The following is a 15,500-nucleotide window of genomic DNA, read 5'->3' as shown; positions in this document are numbered from 1 at the left end:
CCATGCAATTTTTCACACTTATGTTCACATCTACCACCACTGCAGCCAGGATAACGAACAGTTCTATCACTATAAGTGTCCCTCATATGGCCCCATTAAGCACATCCTTCTCCCCCTTCCATGTCTAATCTCTAGCAACTACTAATCTTTCCCCATTTCTATAATTTTGTCATTTCAAGAAGGTTACATGAGTGAAATCGTGGCACACTTGACCATTGGGCACTGGTCACCCATCCTAATTCCCTTGAGATCCCTCTAAATTGTTGTGTCTATCCACAATTTTTACCGTATTGTTATCATAATTCATGGTCTTGCAATATTTCAATATGCTAAACATTCAGCTGTTAAAGGACAGCTGGGTTGTTTCCACTTCTTGCCTATGGCTAATAAGGCTGCTGTGAAACATTCTTGTAGAAGTTCTTGTAGGAGTGTAAGTTTTCATTTCTCTGCAACAAATGCCCAGTGGTGCAATTGCAGGGTTGGATGGTAATTGCACGCTCAGATTTATAAGAAACTGTCAAACTGTTTTCCAAAGTGACTAGACCAGTTTATATTCCCACCAGCCATGTATGAGTGATTCAGTTTTTCCACCTTTTTTTTTTTTCACTATATGACATTAGCCTGTATGGATGATAAAATTAGTAAATAAACACATGCCCATATAAGAGCAGCTTGTAAAGAGTCAGCCCAAAAAGTCCAAAGGGTAACAAGGCAGGAGTCATATAAAAAAAAAAATCCATCTTCAGCAACGGCCTCTCTGACTCGTCTCAGCTCGCAAGGCAGCCAGGTAACACAGCAAATGCTTCACGCTCCTGGAAAGCAGTCGCGGTGCCTAAAGCTTTGCTTGGTGTAAATTAAAATAAATAAACCTTTTCTTTCCAAAACAGGATTATGGCCTATAAAATGCTTCAAGTAGCCCTGTGTTCGACATTGCTTTTAGGTAAGAATCCATTTCTTTTTTATTTATCGTGTCGTTTACAATGATTAGGTGGCAAGATAACCCCTTTTGACTTTTTCAAAGATGAACAAATATGTTTTATCCACAGATCCATTCTAGAACATTGGGAAAACCCAACTATCATGGCATGAGGTGGTTTTGAGCATGTTAGTGTTAATTGCGTGTGATCATTTTATTCCTGATTAGGTATTAACATATTAACATGTCACTATTGCTAGGAAATCTATTTAAGGACTGCCTCCAAAGAAGAGCTCTTATGTCCTTGAACAAAGAAAGATTTCAAATGCCTTTTGAAAACTGTAATACTTACATAGTACCATTATGTGGAGACCTCAAGGTACTTTGAGAGTGTGAATTCATTAACCTTTAGAGCAAGTTATAGCTCAGAGAAGTGGTGTTTTAAAGACAGATCAAGGAAGGTACTGAAGGTCAGATGATTTGCTGCCAAACTGACCCAATAATTCAGTGACTTCTATCTGAATGGAATTGAGAGGTCGTTTGTTTTTCTTGTAACCAAAACTCTAAACACAAAGGTGTGAATTATTTTCACAGTTAAATCTCTACAATTTATAAATTCTTCTGATAAAATGCTTAAATAAGAATAAATTCTACTTGTATGATCAACTTGAAACCCATGCAAAGAAGATTACATATTTTTCTTGAGGTGCACATGTGCGTGCACACACACATACACACAGATCAATAAAAGGATATAGGTATATACCTAAGATATTAATCTAGATATGTGTGTACATACATGTATGTGTGTATAATTAGCCTTTTATTCTTAAGCATATAGATAATTCTAATAAATTTTAATCACCGATGTTATACTTTGCATTTAGGACATGTTTTAAATAAATGAGTTTGAGATTTTTAGCCAAGTTATTATTAGGCAATTATCATCAAGGTGTGTGTAATCACACCCAGTTGCAGCCCACATCTCCAGGTGAAGAAAGGGAGGCTGGCTCAGTTTAAGTGAGTGTCTCAGGAGCACACTGTAAGTTGAAGTCGTGGGCTAGTTATAATCCACCAGTTACTGCTTTGCTTTTCCTGCTGAGCCATGCACTTGGCTTCAGAGTGGGTGATGGTGAATTAGCACAAGGTGAAAAGCACTACCTGTGAACATGCAGGGTCAAAAATATTGGGCAAAAAGAAAAAATCACATAAAAAGAAAATGGTCCTGCAAAATGCCTTTTAGGGACTTTCTTAGGAAACAAGTTGGAATTAACTTGAGCTCCAGCTGAGGCACAAATATGTCTGCCTAGAAAGACAACTGGTTTGACTGATTTCGCTTAAAATATAAAGAAATAAGATTATGTGGTTAAAGTTTCATGAAATAAGTTGAGAATTAGAAACTAAGGACACGGGCACCTGGGTGGCTCAGTGGGTTAAAGCCTCTGCCTTCGGCTCGGGTCATGATCCCAGGGTCCTGGAATCGAGCCCCGCATCGGGCTCTCTGCTCACCAGGGAGCCTGCTTCCTCCTCTCTCTCTGCCTGCCTCTCTGCCTACTTGTGATCTCTGCCTGTCAAATAAATGAATAAATCTTTAAAAAAAAAAAAAAAGAAAGAAACTAAGGACATAGGAACATTGACACGGTGGGGTTAGCCCTTCAGATCTCAGGAAAGAAGACTACAGAGTGTAGGCTGAGTACACTGAAGTCTTTAGAATCAGATTCATGTGTTACACGGATAATTCGTTTCACTGACATTTTCCAAATCACACAGCTCTCAAGTAGGAAATTGTAGCTTGAACCAATCCTCTTCCCTTCTTCTTTCCCTCCTCCCATTTTTCATTTAAGAATGTAGCTTATTCATCTGCCCTTCCCTGGAGCCCTCTATGTAGCATAAGAAAACAGCCATCTTTAAAGTTTGTCTTTATATTTAAAAAAAAGTTCTCTCGGGACGCCTGGGTGGTTCAGTAGGTTAAGCGGCTGCCTTCAGCTCAGGTCATGATCCCAGCGTCCTGGGATCGAGTCCCCCATCAGGGCTCCTTGCTCGGCAGGGAGCCTGCTTCTCCCTCTGCCTCTGCCTGCCATTCTGTCTGCCTGTGCTCGCTCTCTCTGACAAATAAATAAAAATCTTAAAAAAAAAAAAAAATCTTAAAAAAAAAAAAAGTTCTCTCTGTTACAGAACAGAAGTTTTACTTTTTTGTCTAGAACTTAATTTGAAGTAAATAGGGAAAAGATCTCATTATCCATTTTCCTAATGGGAATGCCTAAGCCAAAAATGATGAAGAACCTTCCCCCAAGTAATTACATTTATGAGCACAGTCCTCAAATCATTTATTGATTTTCTTAAAATAGTAATTTATACACATTGGAACTCATTTCCTGGTCAGAGTATTAGAAGTGCAAGTGTCATGATTTGATTAAAAAACAAAACAAAAAACCCTGTTTTCAGCATTTAGGTCAAGAACTGCCTTCTCCTATAATAAACCCAGCAAATATGAATACTACTCTTTTAAGTCTTCGTTATGGGGGGAGGGGCTTTCCATATGTTACCATAGGTCAACTCTCATAATCACTGTGCAAGTATCATGATTTTTATTGTACAAGGGAATTTAGGCTTAGAGAAGTTAAATGATTAAGCTACACAGTTAATTCATGGTGGATGCCAGATTCACGTGCAAATTCTACCTCCAGCTCTTCTGAGAACAATATCTTTCTTTCTACTACGCAAACTGTCCACACTGGCACTGCTGTGCTAGATATGGAACATGTAGCAATGGGATACACAAAGGAGCACACAGCAAGAACACCTCCAGAGAAAGGAACAAGGCCAGTATCACAGCATTGGTTTTACAAGAACAGGCCAGGAGTAAGGGAGCTGGGTGACTCCATGTGAGTAAACAGAACCAAACTAAGAAATAAGCAGAGGCTTTCTATGACAGTTTCTAGTTGTGGGTGAGGATAGAGAGAAGTTCTAAACTTGTATGTTTCACCTCCAGAGGGCACTCCTCAGAATCAAACGGCCCCATTTCACACAAAGAAAATATATGGAAAATAGAGGTATTTGGAAATTATTTCACAAAGTAAATAAACCGGTCCTTAAAGTTGACCCATAGTGGGACAATGTGAAGGTTCATGCCGTATTATTAACCTGCGATCAGATCACATGAAGTCCAAGTATGTCTTCTGGTTTTAGACAGGGGAAGCAAACTGCATTTCACCCCTTTCTCTAGCATTGTTCCAGCTCTTACTTTTCACTCCACGCCTAGTAACCACAAGCGATTTGTCTTGAAGGTTTTTGGTTGGTTGCTTTGGTTTGGGTTTTTTAGATAAGAGCTCTTAAGCTTACATTTTCTTCCCCTTGACTGAGTCAGCCCCTCCAATCCCTCCATGTTTGCTTTGTGTACAATCTATAGAAGGAATGGCTCTTCTCAGTCATCCGGCCACACCCCTCTCCACCACCACCATCCTGTTCTTTGGAGAGTCCTTATTTCTGGATATGGTTTTAGTTTATTTTATAAGAACTTCTACTTAATTTTATCTACTCACTTTGGCTTAAGATTGATTGATGCTCTCAAAAAAATAAGTAGTAAGAATAAACTGGGAAATATCTAGGTTAGAGAAAAATATCATGGCCTATAACTAGATTCGTTGGGCACTCTGAGTGTTGCAGGAGAACCATCTATTTTCCTGTCCACATGGTGTCATTTGTCATGGCACTAAAGTTGGAAGACCTGTCAACACACACAGGTAATGACCCAGAAGGGGTTACTATTGAATCATATAAAACATTGCCTCTCATGAGTTACAAATTTCTCTCTCTACAAAATCAGAAGCTAATAAAAGATCTGCCAGCTCCAAAGTGTGCCCCAGGGAATTACATGGTAGTGCATGTGAGCATGTATGTGGGTGTATGTTAGCATGCTGAGAGCGGGTTAAAGCAGATTGAACTTAAATTCGAGTAATACTAGTTCCTGTTTACTTTGTGAAGTACTCAACACGCCAGCAACTATAACGTCAATGAAGCCAAAGTTCCCTGAGTTGAAAGTTCATTTACGAAAGCATTTCATTAACAGTTTATAAGATGATGGGGCTTGGGAGTTTGTCCTGAAGTTCAGGGTCTCTTTCTTTTTTCCAGCTGACTTCCATTGACTTCCTGCCCTCTTTTTACTTCCCTGTTCCCTTTTTCCACAGCTTTTCACCTTTTTAACTTTTGTTTTTGTAACTTCCCTTATTTTGTCTCTACTTCCTTTGACTAATTTTCCTGATTTCTCCCTTCTCTTTTTCTTCAAACCCAATTTCTTCTCATTCTGTCTCTCATTAACATTTATCTGAATTGCAGCAAAGTGAGAGAATCTATGATACTAAATAAAACTCTTCTGTCTTCCATCATAAATTTTTGAATCAGTGACCAAAATTTAGAGTAGGAAGAAAAAAATAACTATTTCATATTTTATAACAAAAATTACTTACTTAATGCAGAGAATAAAATACTCAACTTTAAAGATTTTATTTATTTCAGAGAGAGAGAAAGAGAGAGCACCAGCTGGGTGAGGGGCAGCGGGAGAAGCAGGCTCTCCACTGAGCAGAAAGCCCAAAGTGGGGCTTGATTCCAGGACCCTGAGATCATGACCTGAGCCGAAGGCAGAGGCTTTAACTAACTGAGCCACCCAGACCCCCTAAAATATTCAACTTTAAACATACAAACCTAACCATGAGTATTTTAATTACTCACAAAGTTATAACATTTCTCCTTCACTTAGATCTTTACATTTCTCCTACACTTATATCTTTGAAATTTTTACCATATTGTCAAGATGGCTGTATAGACTGTTCTCCTGATCCTCTTTTGTTCTTAATTCCTAGTGAACATTTAGTCTTTGGTTTAATACTTAATCTATGTGTCTGGGCAGTTACTTCATCATTTTTCTAAAGACATAAACATTTTAAGGGAAGGGACTAAGACTCGGGCCAATAAAAATAGTAAATAATAAATGTTATTCTTTCATTGCTTATGCTGAGTGCTAAGTGCTTTGCTTTCAGCATCCTATTTCTGAGTATTTTGGAACTTGTGGCAGGATTGTCATGCATATTCTCCAACTTGGCATCAGGCTTCAGGTACCACTGCAGAAAGCAGTATCACCCAGCCTCTAAGGGAATAGCTAGCTGTGGTCCAATCTACGGATTTGTTGGGTATTTCTGAGAAGTCACAGCTTGTTGTCCAGGGACGACAAGCTCCTGCTGGTTGGAGCACCCTGTCTGTGCTGTATTTTTTTGTTTCCCTGTTTCTTATGGATGCTTTGAGACAACAGACCTGTTGGATTGTCTGTGCCACCTTTGGATACATAGAACTCTATCCCCTGCCCCTGCCTGCAACCACTTCAGGCCTGCTTTCAATAAAGTTGAAAAATAAACCAAAGATGAGCATGGAAGACAATCAATTCCCTTTATTACTGAGAAAGACGAATTTGGAAGATAGAACATAGATAAGAAATAAAGGGCCTGGGTGTTAGAGAGGAGAAAGGAGTTGGGGTAAATTGGAAGGGGAGGTGAATCATAAGAGACTATGGACTCTGAAAAACAATCTGAGGGGTTTGAAGTGGCGGGGGTGTGGGAGGTTGGGGTACCAGGTGGTGGGTATTATAGAGGGCACAGATTGTATGGAGCACTGGGTGTGGTGAAAAAATAATGAATACTGTTTTTCTGAAAATAAATAAATTGAAAAAATTAAAAAAAAAAAAAAAAAAAAAAAGAAAGGGCCTCATGATTAGACCCCAGGATTTGGCAAATTTCATATCAACTTGCAGGCTGCAGAACCAGAAGAGAAAACGTGATCTCAGAAGGCAGCTAACTCTCAGGGGGAAGAAGGAAGAGCTAGCTGGACATGCCAAGTGATGCCTCTTGGACTTACCAGTTGCATGGCAGCATTGTCCCTTCTGAGAGGCAGAGGCTACAAAGGGGAGAAGGGTGGCCTGAGGTGACTTCAAATGAGCTCCCTCTGCAGGGAAGAAAACAGGACTCTGCCATCAGGCTCCATCCTTCAGTTCTATATCGTGCATTTTACATCAGGCTTTCTGATCTTTTTAGCATGTAGGTTCCTACCCCAAAGATCATCTTCATGGTCATATGCACAGTATGAAGACTATTCAGTTATTTGTCCACTATCACATTTAAAGACTCTTTTTCAGCCTTCCCTGGGTGATGGCAAAATAGGGAATCCTTCCATTTCTAACTGTACAGCTAATGTCACCAGCATACAGCTCCTCAGCCTGGGATGGCCACCCATCTCTGTGCATAAATGAATACATTTTTATTTGTACTGCTTTAATTATTGACTAGGTCTACCTTGACTTCTCTTTCACTTATTTCTGTCTATCTCAGTGCTGAATTTCTTAGCATGTAAGCTCCCTAAGCAGCACTAGGAGCTGTACCCACTTAGCATATTCTATATGCTTCTGATGCCCTAATAGCATGCAGAGAAAGTAAGTTTCAATTAATGACCTACTGGTTATGAATACATTCCAGTTAAAAATGTTAGAGCTGAAAGAGATCTTAGTTGGCTTCATACAATCAGGCCCCATTTTACAGAACAGGAAATGGAGGGACAGAGGCAACCAACAAATGATACAACTAATCACTGCCAGGGCTAGGATAAGACTCCCCATCTCTATCCTTCTTGGCTTGTGTGGCAAGAGCTGTGCTCTCCAATATCTCCATACTCTGAAGTGTCTGCCTTATTTCAACGGTACAGAATTTTCTGCAGAGGATATTTGAGACATGTTTAGATAGCAGAACTAAGCTTGACAGATCCTATTAAAACTGCTATGATATGGGATGAAAGGAAGGAGGGTGTGTAGGGAATTGGAAAGAAAAAGAAGATATTTTTATAGCTTATGATTTGAAAGTTTAAAAAAGGCATTAACCTGGCTGATACTGCTTACATTAAAAAAAATTAAAAACCAACAATGTAATAAAACTCAGGGTTCAGTTTTCAAGCCCCAGCAGTATTATAGAGGCTTACAAACACAAACTGTGATCTTGCTCTCATCAACTTTCAAGGTTGATCAGGCAGAATGAAAAAGGGAGGAGAAATTTCTCAAGCAGAGAGGATAATAGCATGCCCTTCTGTATTACTTGCATTTTATTTCCGGCTCTGCCAATGACTTACGGCATGACCTTGAGTGAGTCATTTCATCTCTGTGTGTCAATTTTCTCATTTGTAAAGTAGGATAATAAATACTACTTTCTGTCTCTCTTGTGGGTGATGCTATTATCACTATCAATTAATATTTATTGGATGTCTGTTGGGTGCATAAAGCTGAGGTAGGTGCTTTGTTCAGGGGCAAGGGTGGGGGCGTGGGGGACATTGTATCACTGAAACATCTTCCATGAGCAAAAAGAGAGAAGATTTACAAAAGATAGAATTATTAGAGCTTAAAATAGCTATGGTTTATATTTTAAAGCTTCTCTGCCAAGATTTATGTAATAGCATTTTTTTTTCCCCTCAGTGATTAGACAAGGCACCAGGACAATCATGGTGCAGAATATTGGTTTTACTTTTGGAAGATTTCAAGTAACACTATCTTAAGTGGTTAATGTGTACTTGTAAATTATATCTTAAGCATAATTTATGTAGAAACATTTATTAAAGGGGTGCCTGGGTGGCCGGTAGGTTAAGCGACCAACTCAGCTGATTTCAGCTTAGGTAGTGATCTCAGGTCATGGGACTAAACTTCTGTGTCAGGCTCTGCGCTAAGTGGGGAGTCTGCTTGGGCTCCTCTCTCCCTCTCCCTCTGTACCTCCGCCTGCTCAGATTCTCTTGCTCTCTCTCTCAAATAAATAAACCTTTAAAAAAAAGAGAGAGAGAAACACTGATTAGATATTGATGCTGGATCTCCTTTGCCTAAATAATCTCTTTGCTTTGAAAACCTCTCACTCCTCCTTTTATTTTTAAACAGAAAGGCGTTTAAAAGTGTTAACACTGTGACACCTTTTCTTCAAAGAGAATGAAGAGAAATCTGAGAAGTCACCTATGAACATATCTCAGTTAAAACCAGAACTTCAGTGCTTGGTCAGTCCACACCAGTGAGCCCAAACTAATGAGTTCCCCGTTCTGTTCCAGTCAGTCCTGTTTTCCCACACCTGGTGTCACTCACCTGATTCAGGCCCTAGTTGTCTGTCCTCTGGACTACTAGAAGAGGCTCCAACCTCTCTCTCTCAGTCTCTCTCCTTTTTACCCTCTGCCTTCCAACACCACTGAAAAGGAGTTTCCAAAAGTATCTGTGAATGGGTAAATAAAATGTTGGCATATATGTACAAAATATTATTTGGTCTTAAAAAAGAACGCAATGTTGATATATGCTTCAACATGTAAACCTTAAAAGATACTAAGTGAAATAAATCAGGCACAAAGGGACAAATACTGCATGACTCCTCTTAGATGAGGTACCTACAATAAGCAAATGCAGAGAGACAGAAAGCTAATGGTGGTGACCAAGGGCTGGAGGCCAGAGTAATGGAAATTGTTAGGCAGTACTGAGTTTCTGTTTGGGAGGATGAAAAAATTCTTGAGATGGTGGTGATGATTGTACAACACTGTGAATGTAGTTGATGCCACTGATTTGTACAATTAAAAATGGTTAAAATTTAGGAGAGGGGGGTGGGGTTATGGACATTGGGGAGGGTATGTGCTATGGTGAGTGCTGTGAAGTGTGTGAACCTGGAGATTCACAGACCTGTACCCCTGGGGGTAAAAATGTATGTTTATAAAAAATAAAATTTTTTTAAAAAAATTATTAAAATAGCTTTACATTATGCATATTTTAATCATAATCAAACAAAAAAATTTTAAATAAATCTGGTCTTATCATTTTCTTGTTCAGAAATATTAATGGGGGCGCCTTCATGGCTCAGTGGGTTAAGCCTCTGCCTTCAGCTGAGGTCATGATCTAGGGGTCCTGGGATCAAGCCCCACATCAGGCTCTCTGCTCAGCAAGGAGCCTGTTTCCCCCTCTCTCTCTCTGCCTGCCTCTCTGCCTACTTGTGATCTCTGTCTGTCAAATAAATAAATAAAATCTTTAAAAAAAAAAAAAGAACTATTAATGATCTGAAGAATAAAGTCTAAACTCCTTGGTATGATAGTAGTAATCCTCTGACATTCTGAGCACATCCACTCCTTAGCCCTCATTGGCAAAATGAGGGTCCCCGAACCTGAGACTTACTTTGCTCCTCTGTTCCTTGGGTCTCCAGTCTTCTTCAGCCTGGACTACATGCTCTTTGCTTCTGCTCCCTTCTTCCTAACTGTGGAAACATTCCATAACCCAGGAAGCTCAACTCAAAACCAATTTCTCTGTGATCCCTCCATGCCAATATCAGAATCAATCACTCCTATGGCACCTGGATGGCTCAGTGGATTAAAGCCTTTGCCTTCAGCTCAGGTCATGATCCCACGGTCTGGGATCGAGACCCGAATCAGGCTCTCTGCTCGGCAGGGAGCTTGCTTCCTCTTCTCTCTCTGCCTGCCTCTCTGCCTGCTTGTGATCTCTGTCTGTCAAATAAATAAATAAAATCTTCAAAAAAAAAAAAAAAGAATTAATCACTCCCCCTTCAAATGGTCTGGTCACAGTATGCTTCCTTATAATTATGAGCTCTGAACGTAATGGGAGTTTCTTGTTTTTTGTTTCTCTTTCTATGAAATGATGACTATCAGAACAAGGATGAGGGTGAGGTGAGTGGAGATCTTATGGCACAAAACTTGTGTAAGCTTGACAGCTGGTTTCTTCTATTTGTGGACTTACTTGCTTTATCTGTGTCTCAGCTCTGGTGATTAGCAGTTTAAGCTGACATCAACAGGCATTCATAATGCAGCATATTAGTTATCTACCATGACCTAACAATATCCCCAAACAGTAGTGACTTAGGACATATTTTACAGTTTCTGAGGAATTTGGGAGTGGCTTAAGTCAATAATTCTGACTCAGGAACTCTCATGAGATTATAGTATAGATGTCGGTGAGGGCTGTTGTGATCTGAAGGCTCAACTGGGATGAAAGCATCAGGTTCCCAGGTGGTTCATTTGCGTGGCTGTTGATGGGACGCTTCAGTTCCTTGAGAGATGGGCCTCTCTTCACAGCTACTTGAGCGTCTTCAGAACATGGCAGCTGTCTTCCATTAGAGCAAGTGATCCAAGAAAGGTGTGAGGCAGAAGCTCTAATACCTTTTATGTGCTAGCCAGAGAAAGTACACACTGTCATTTCCACAGTATCCTGTGATTACACGGTCCACACTCCTAAATGAAGGAAGACCACAGAGGATCTGAATATCAAGAAGGGAGTGGTCTTTGGGGGACATCTTAGAGGATGGCTTCCACAGAAATGCTGGCTTTATTGTACTGAATCAGACGACCTAGAAGCAGGCCAATATTACTTCTAGCATCTGTTACTAATATCTACTGAAAAGTTGACTTTTGTCTTTTATTTTTAAATCATGAATAACTAAAATTGCTAACTTCCTATTAATAGAGAATGTGAGTCCTTTTTCTACCTTCATCACTAGTAGTAGTTTGCACTAGAGGCAGCCTGATTGATGTGTGGTATCCACAGAGATTGTCACTTTCAATAGGTAGGCAGTTAGAACTAGAGATTAGTGAGGTAACAAATTTAACTGGAAGTAATAGGGGTAATAACTAAAATCCTGCTTAGTGCTCAAGGTCAAGCTTGGAAAAGCATGAGATTATAACGAATGTGTAAGTAATGATTGTCTCTTTTCTATAAATGCATAAGGCTTTTTAAATTATTATTACTTTTTTTTTGACACCAAGGATTTCTATCTCTTAGACATAATGTTGCACGATGCCTTTAAAGGGAGAATTCCACCTCCCCTTCCAACTAGCTAGGTGGCCTTGAACATATTATTTAACTTTTCTCTGAGGTAGTTACCTTGTCTGCAAAATGAGGTGACTGACAGGTGCTATTTCTTAGGTTTGTTGTATTAAATAAGGTAATTCAGGTGAAGTATTTTTTAGTGCAATGCTCAGTTAATGTTAACTATCATTATTATTTGTGTGTGACATCAATACACACACACACACACGCATGCACAAATAATCTAGCTACCTCTAACCATTGTCTTCAGACATTCGTTTTAAGGATTCCCAGTCCCACATTACTTCTCCAGCTTAAAATGTAAAGTTTTGTTCCTTCTCCTATGCTGCTAAATTTAATCTTTTCTTTAAAGGATAGGTTCAGCAATTTTCCTGACCATGAAAATGTCTGCTTGTTGATGATTCATAGACTTGTATGCCTGGGGCAAATAATACATTGTATGTTAATAAAATTTTTTAAAAAGAAAGAAAAAAGAAAATGTCTGCTCATGCCCCAGAGCCTCAAAGCTCAATAACGACACCTTTTCCTAAACTCCCTTAGCACAACCAAATCCTATGTTGCCTTGTTTTATTTTTAATCTTGGACCCCCTCATACCCCTCCCCTACAGAGGAGAGGTTTCATATCTTAGAGTTCACTATAACTCTGGTCAATAGAGTCCTGTTATGATGAGGCTGTAGAATACCCAACATAACATTTGTAATAAATGCTTCTTTATCACAAGCAATGAACAGATCATATTGTTACCACAAATGGGTCAGGAGTATGTTCTTTCTTGATTTGATTCAAATTACAACTCTGAATGTGACTGTGTTTTATTTAGAAGTGAAAATACCATCTAGACTGTTAAAATTCATGATACTAAAAATGTCTGGATTTTTAAAAACAATCATCTTTTTTTTTCCTTAATCCTATACTGGGAAGGAGTATAAAATGCAAAGTTCTTCAATTCAGTGATAGATCTATCAATATTCAAGTTTAAACCACAGTGCCAGATTTGGAAGCAGTCTACTTCAAACTGAAATATATGTCCTCTTTTGGAAGGCTATGATAGGAAGAGTAAGATTGTTGACTGCCTGGTTTGAGCCAGACGGTTTAAAGCATTAGTATACCCAACTCTTACGGTAATCCTATGTTACTGTGTTACTCTGTTATTATTATACCTTTTTACATACAAGAAATCTGCATCCTGGAGAAATTAAGCAACTTCTCCAGAAAACTGATAGAGCTGGAATTTGAATCCAGGCCTGTGGGGTCCCAAGCAGGTACAGAAGGCTATAAAAATCTTTTCCATCCAGCACACACTTTCATGCTATGCTATATTCAGGACACCAGAGGGTGGTGATAGCGCAGTGAGGGGGGAAGGCTGAAGGGCAGTCATCTCCCTTGGCACATACCTTTTTCAGGGCTCCCTTCTCAGACCCCCAACCTCCCAAAGGTCACAGCTGGGTCTCTTTAAGAAGAAAAACATTGAGATGTAAACGACTGCCCTAAAAGATGCTGTGCTCTTGGACTCTGAATTACAGGAGCATTGGGAGCGCCATTTTTGTTGGAGGACCCAGCAAACCAGTTCCTACATCTCAAAAGACATATATATTTGCAGGATTACTGGGACCCAGATCGGAATCCTAATACATGGGGCAACATGCTGGCTGATCAGGTATTTGCATTAGAAATAATGCATCCTCTATCTGGCTGAATAGGTACTGCAACAGTAGGCATCAACACACCACCAGCCCAACCCATGGTTTTTTTTTCCTCTCGAGTCACCCTGAGTTATGCCTGCCCTTTCCTTCCCATAAAGTGCCTTTTGTCTAGTAAACTCCACCTCTTCCTTCAAGACTAAAATCAAACGTTCCCTCCTTTTTGAAGCCTTCCCCTTGTTTCCTGGGTGACATTTGTCCTTCTTCCTTTTCTCCCCTTTGCATGCCATTCACATGTGAATAGCTCTCCAAGTGTCATATTGAAATCAGTTGCCTGTGCACCCAACCTCCCTTACCTAGGCTACAGAAGTAACATGCACATCTTACCCATCAAGGTCATTTTTCTCAGGAACTGTCAAAATGACTGTTCCTCAGTCAAATTTCAGAAGATTACTGCATGTCTGAGTGGGTGGATTGAATGGATCATGGTCACATTTTAGATCCTTTTCAGTTATTCAACAGCTTATTTTCCTCTGGGAAAATTATACAAACCTTTAATGTCATTCCTTCATTTGCTTGCCTTTTGTACACTTTTCTATTCATTTGGAAGTCTCCCTCCAAGAGAAATAAAGAAGAAATGTGCTGTGCCAGTTTTATTCCAGGTTTACTTTTTTGATAGAAAAAACTCCAGGCCAAATTAAATTGCTGAATTGTCTGAGGATTTCAATTATTCATGATTTCCCTCTTAAAATTTAATAACTTAGAAAACAAAAATGTATAACAAATTAATTAATCCTTTCATTTGTTTGTCCTCTTTCTCTCTACACATGTATCAGGCTCTATCACCAGAGGATTGTATAAAGTCATTAAAAAAAAAAACGAAATGGAATGTCCTTGTTTTTCTGGGGCCTGGGTCCTATCCTTATTCTGCCTGGTTGAGTTTTTACTGGTCTACCAGGATTGGCTCATTTCTGGTTAGCATTTGCTGATGAAAACCACCAGCTTGAATAATGCATTGAGCTTTATGCATGTTTTTCTTCAATAGGCATCATTTAGAGTTATTAAAACCAGACATTTGTTTATTTGACAAATTAAATATTACATAAGCAGATAGACTGTGTCTTCTTTATGGAACACTAAAATTTTCAGGTATACTCCTGCCTCTAATTGTAAACCAGTGCTATGATCCAGTGACAGATACTATAATGTAACAGGACACTGCCACATTGGTTCATATAGTGACCCCAAAATACCATAAAACATTTAAGCATTGAAATATACAGGTCACTAAAAGTATGTTAACCAAACCTTGCTGGTTTGTTTACTTCTCTTAGTCTTTTAGGACTATCTGTACAATAACCTAAAAAACTGATAAAACATGTGCTCTCCATACTCAGAGATCATGACTTGAAGTTTCTTTTGTTGCAGGTTCATGAAACATGGACTACTCTGAAAACAACAGCACAGTATTATCTGAATGTGAATACCTTTACTTCTGACATATCCACTACCCAATAAATGTGCTTTGATGATTAAACCAGGAGAGCAAAAACAGCGGGAGTCAACATGGCAATGGACCCAAAACATGGGCTTTGGAGACCTGGAGGCACATCCATGCCACTTATAAGATTATTTAATATGTCTGTCTCGTGGAGCTGTTTAAAGGAGTAAATATGAAAACCCAAGTAGAGACTTAGAATTGGAAGTTCTCTATAAATTGTAGCTCTTAAAATGAGAACTAAATGACAAAGAGGCTTTTATGGACAAGGAAATCAAAAACAAAAAATAAGTGTCATTAAAACTCACTGCTGATAGCTCACTTTCTATTGCCTGCTTTTTGAAAGCGCTCACCTTTTTTTTTTTTTTTAAGATTTTATTTATTTATTTGACAGACAGAGATTACAAGTAGGCAGAGAGGCAGGCAGAGAGAGAGAGGCACTTCCTGAGCAGAGCTGAGCAGAGAGCCCGATGCGGAGGCGATCCCAGGATCCTGGGATCATGACCTGAGCCAAAGGCAGAGGCTTTAACCCACTGAGCCACCCAGGCACCCCGAAAGCGCTCACTTTT

The 15,500-nt window shown here is 39.3% G+C and overlaps 1 protein-coding gene across 1 annotated transcript; it reads left to right on the top strand.

Annotated features, from left to right (window-relative positions):
• Positions 1–714: 714 nt before the first annotated feature.
• Positions 715–15,252, top strand: C2H3orf85 (chromosome 2 C3orf85 homolog). The gene is made up of 4 exons (XM_059165247.1): positions 715–787; positions 888–940; positions 13,317–13,450; positions 14,862–15,252. The coding sequence occupies exons 2-4, from the start codon at positions 892–894 to the stop codon at positions 14,949–14,951; spliced, it is 273 nt and encodes a 90-aa protein (XP_059021230.1). The 5' UTR covers positions 715–787; positions 888–891; the 3' UTR covers positions 14,952–15,252.
• The last annotated feature ends 248 nt before the right edge of the window (positions 15,253–15,500 follow it).

Source organism: Mustela lutreola, chromosome 2 (assembly GCF_030435805.1).
Source record: "Mustela lutreola isolate mMusLut2 chromosome 2, mMusLut2.pri, whole genome shotgun sequence".
Classification (NCBI taxonomy): domain Eukaryota; kingdom Metazoa; phylum Chordata; class Mammalia; order Carnivora; family Mustelidae; genus Mustela; species Mustela lutreola.
The sequence above is the reverse complement of the archived record's forward strand: the minus strand, read 5'-3'. Positions and strand labels throughout refer to the sequence as shown.

What these genes read in the sequence shown, in the direction of transcription:
- C2H3orf85 (XM_059165247.1), top strand. Translation starts at nt 892, where the DNA reads ATGGCCTATAAAATGCTTCAAGTAGCCCTGTGTTCGACATTGCTTTTA. An exon ending in GTGTTCGACATTGCTTTTAG is followed by an intron (nt 941 to 13,316) that starts GTAAGAATCCAT and finishes TCTGAATTACAG; the next exon opens with GAGCATTGGGAGCGCCATTT. An exon ending in GCAACATGCTGGCTGATCAG is followed by an intron (nt 13,451 to 14,861) that starts GTATTTGCATTA and finishes CTTTTGTTGCAG; the next exon opens with GTTCATGAAACATGGACTAC.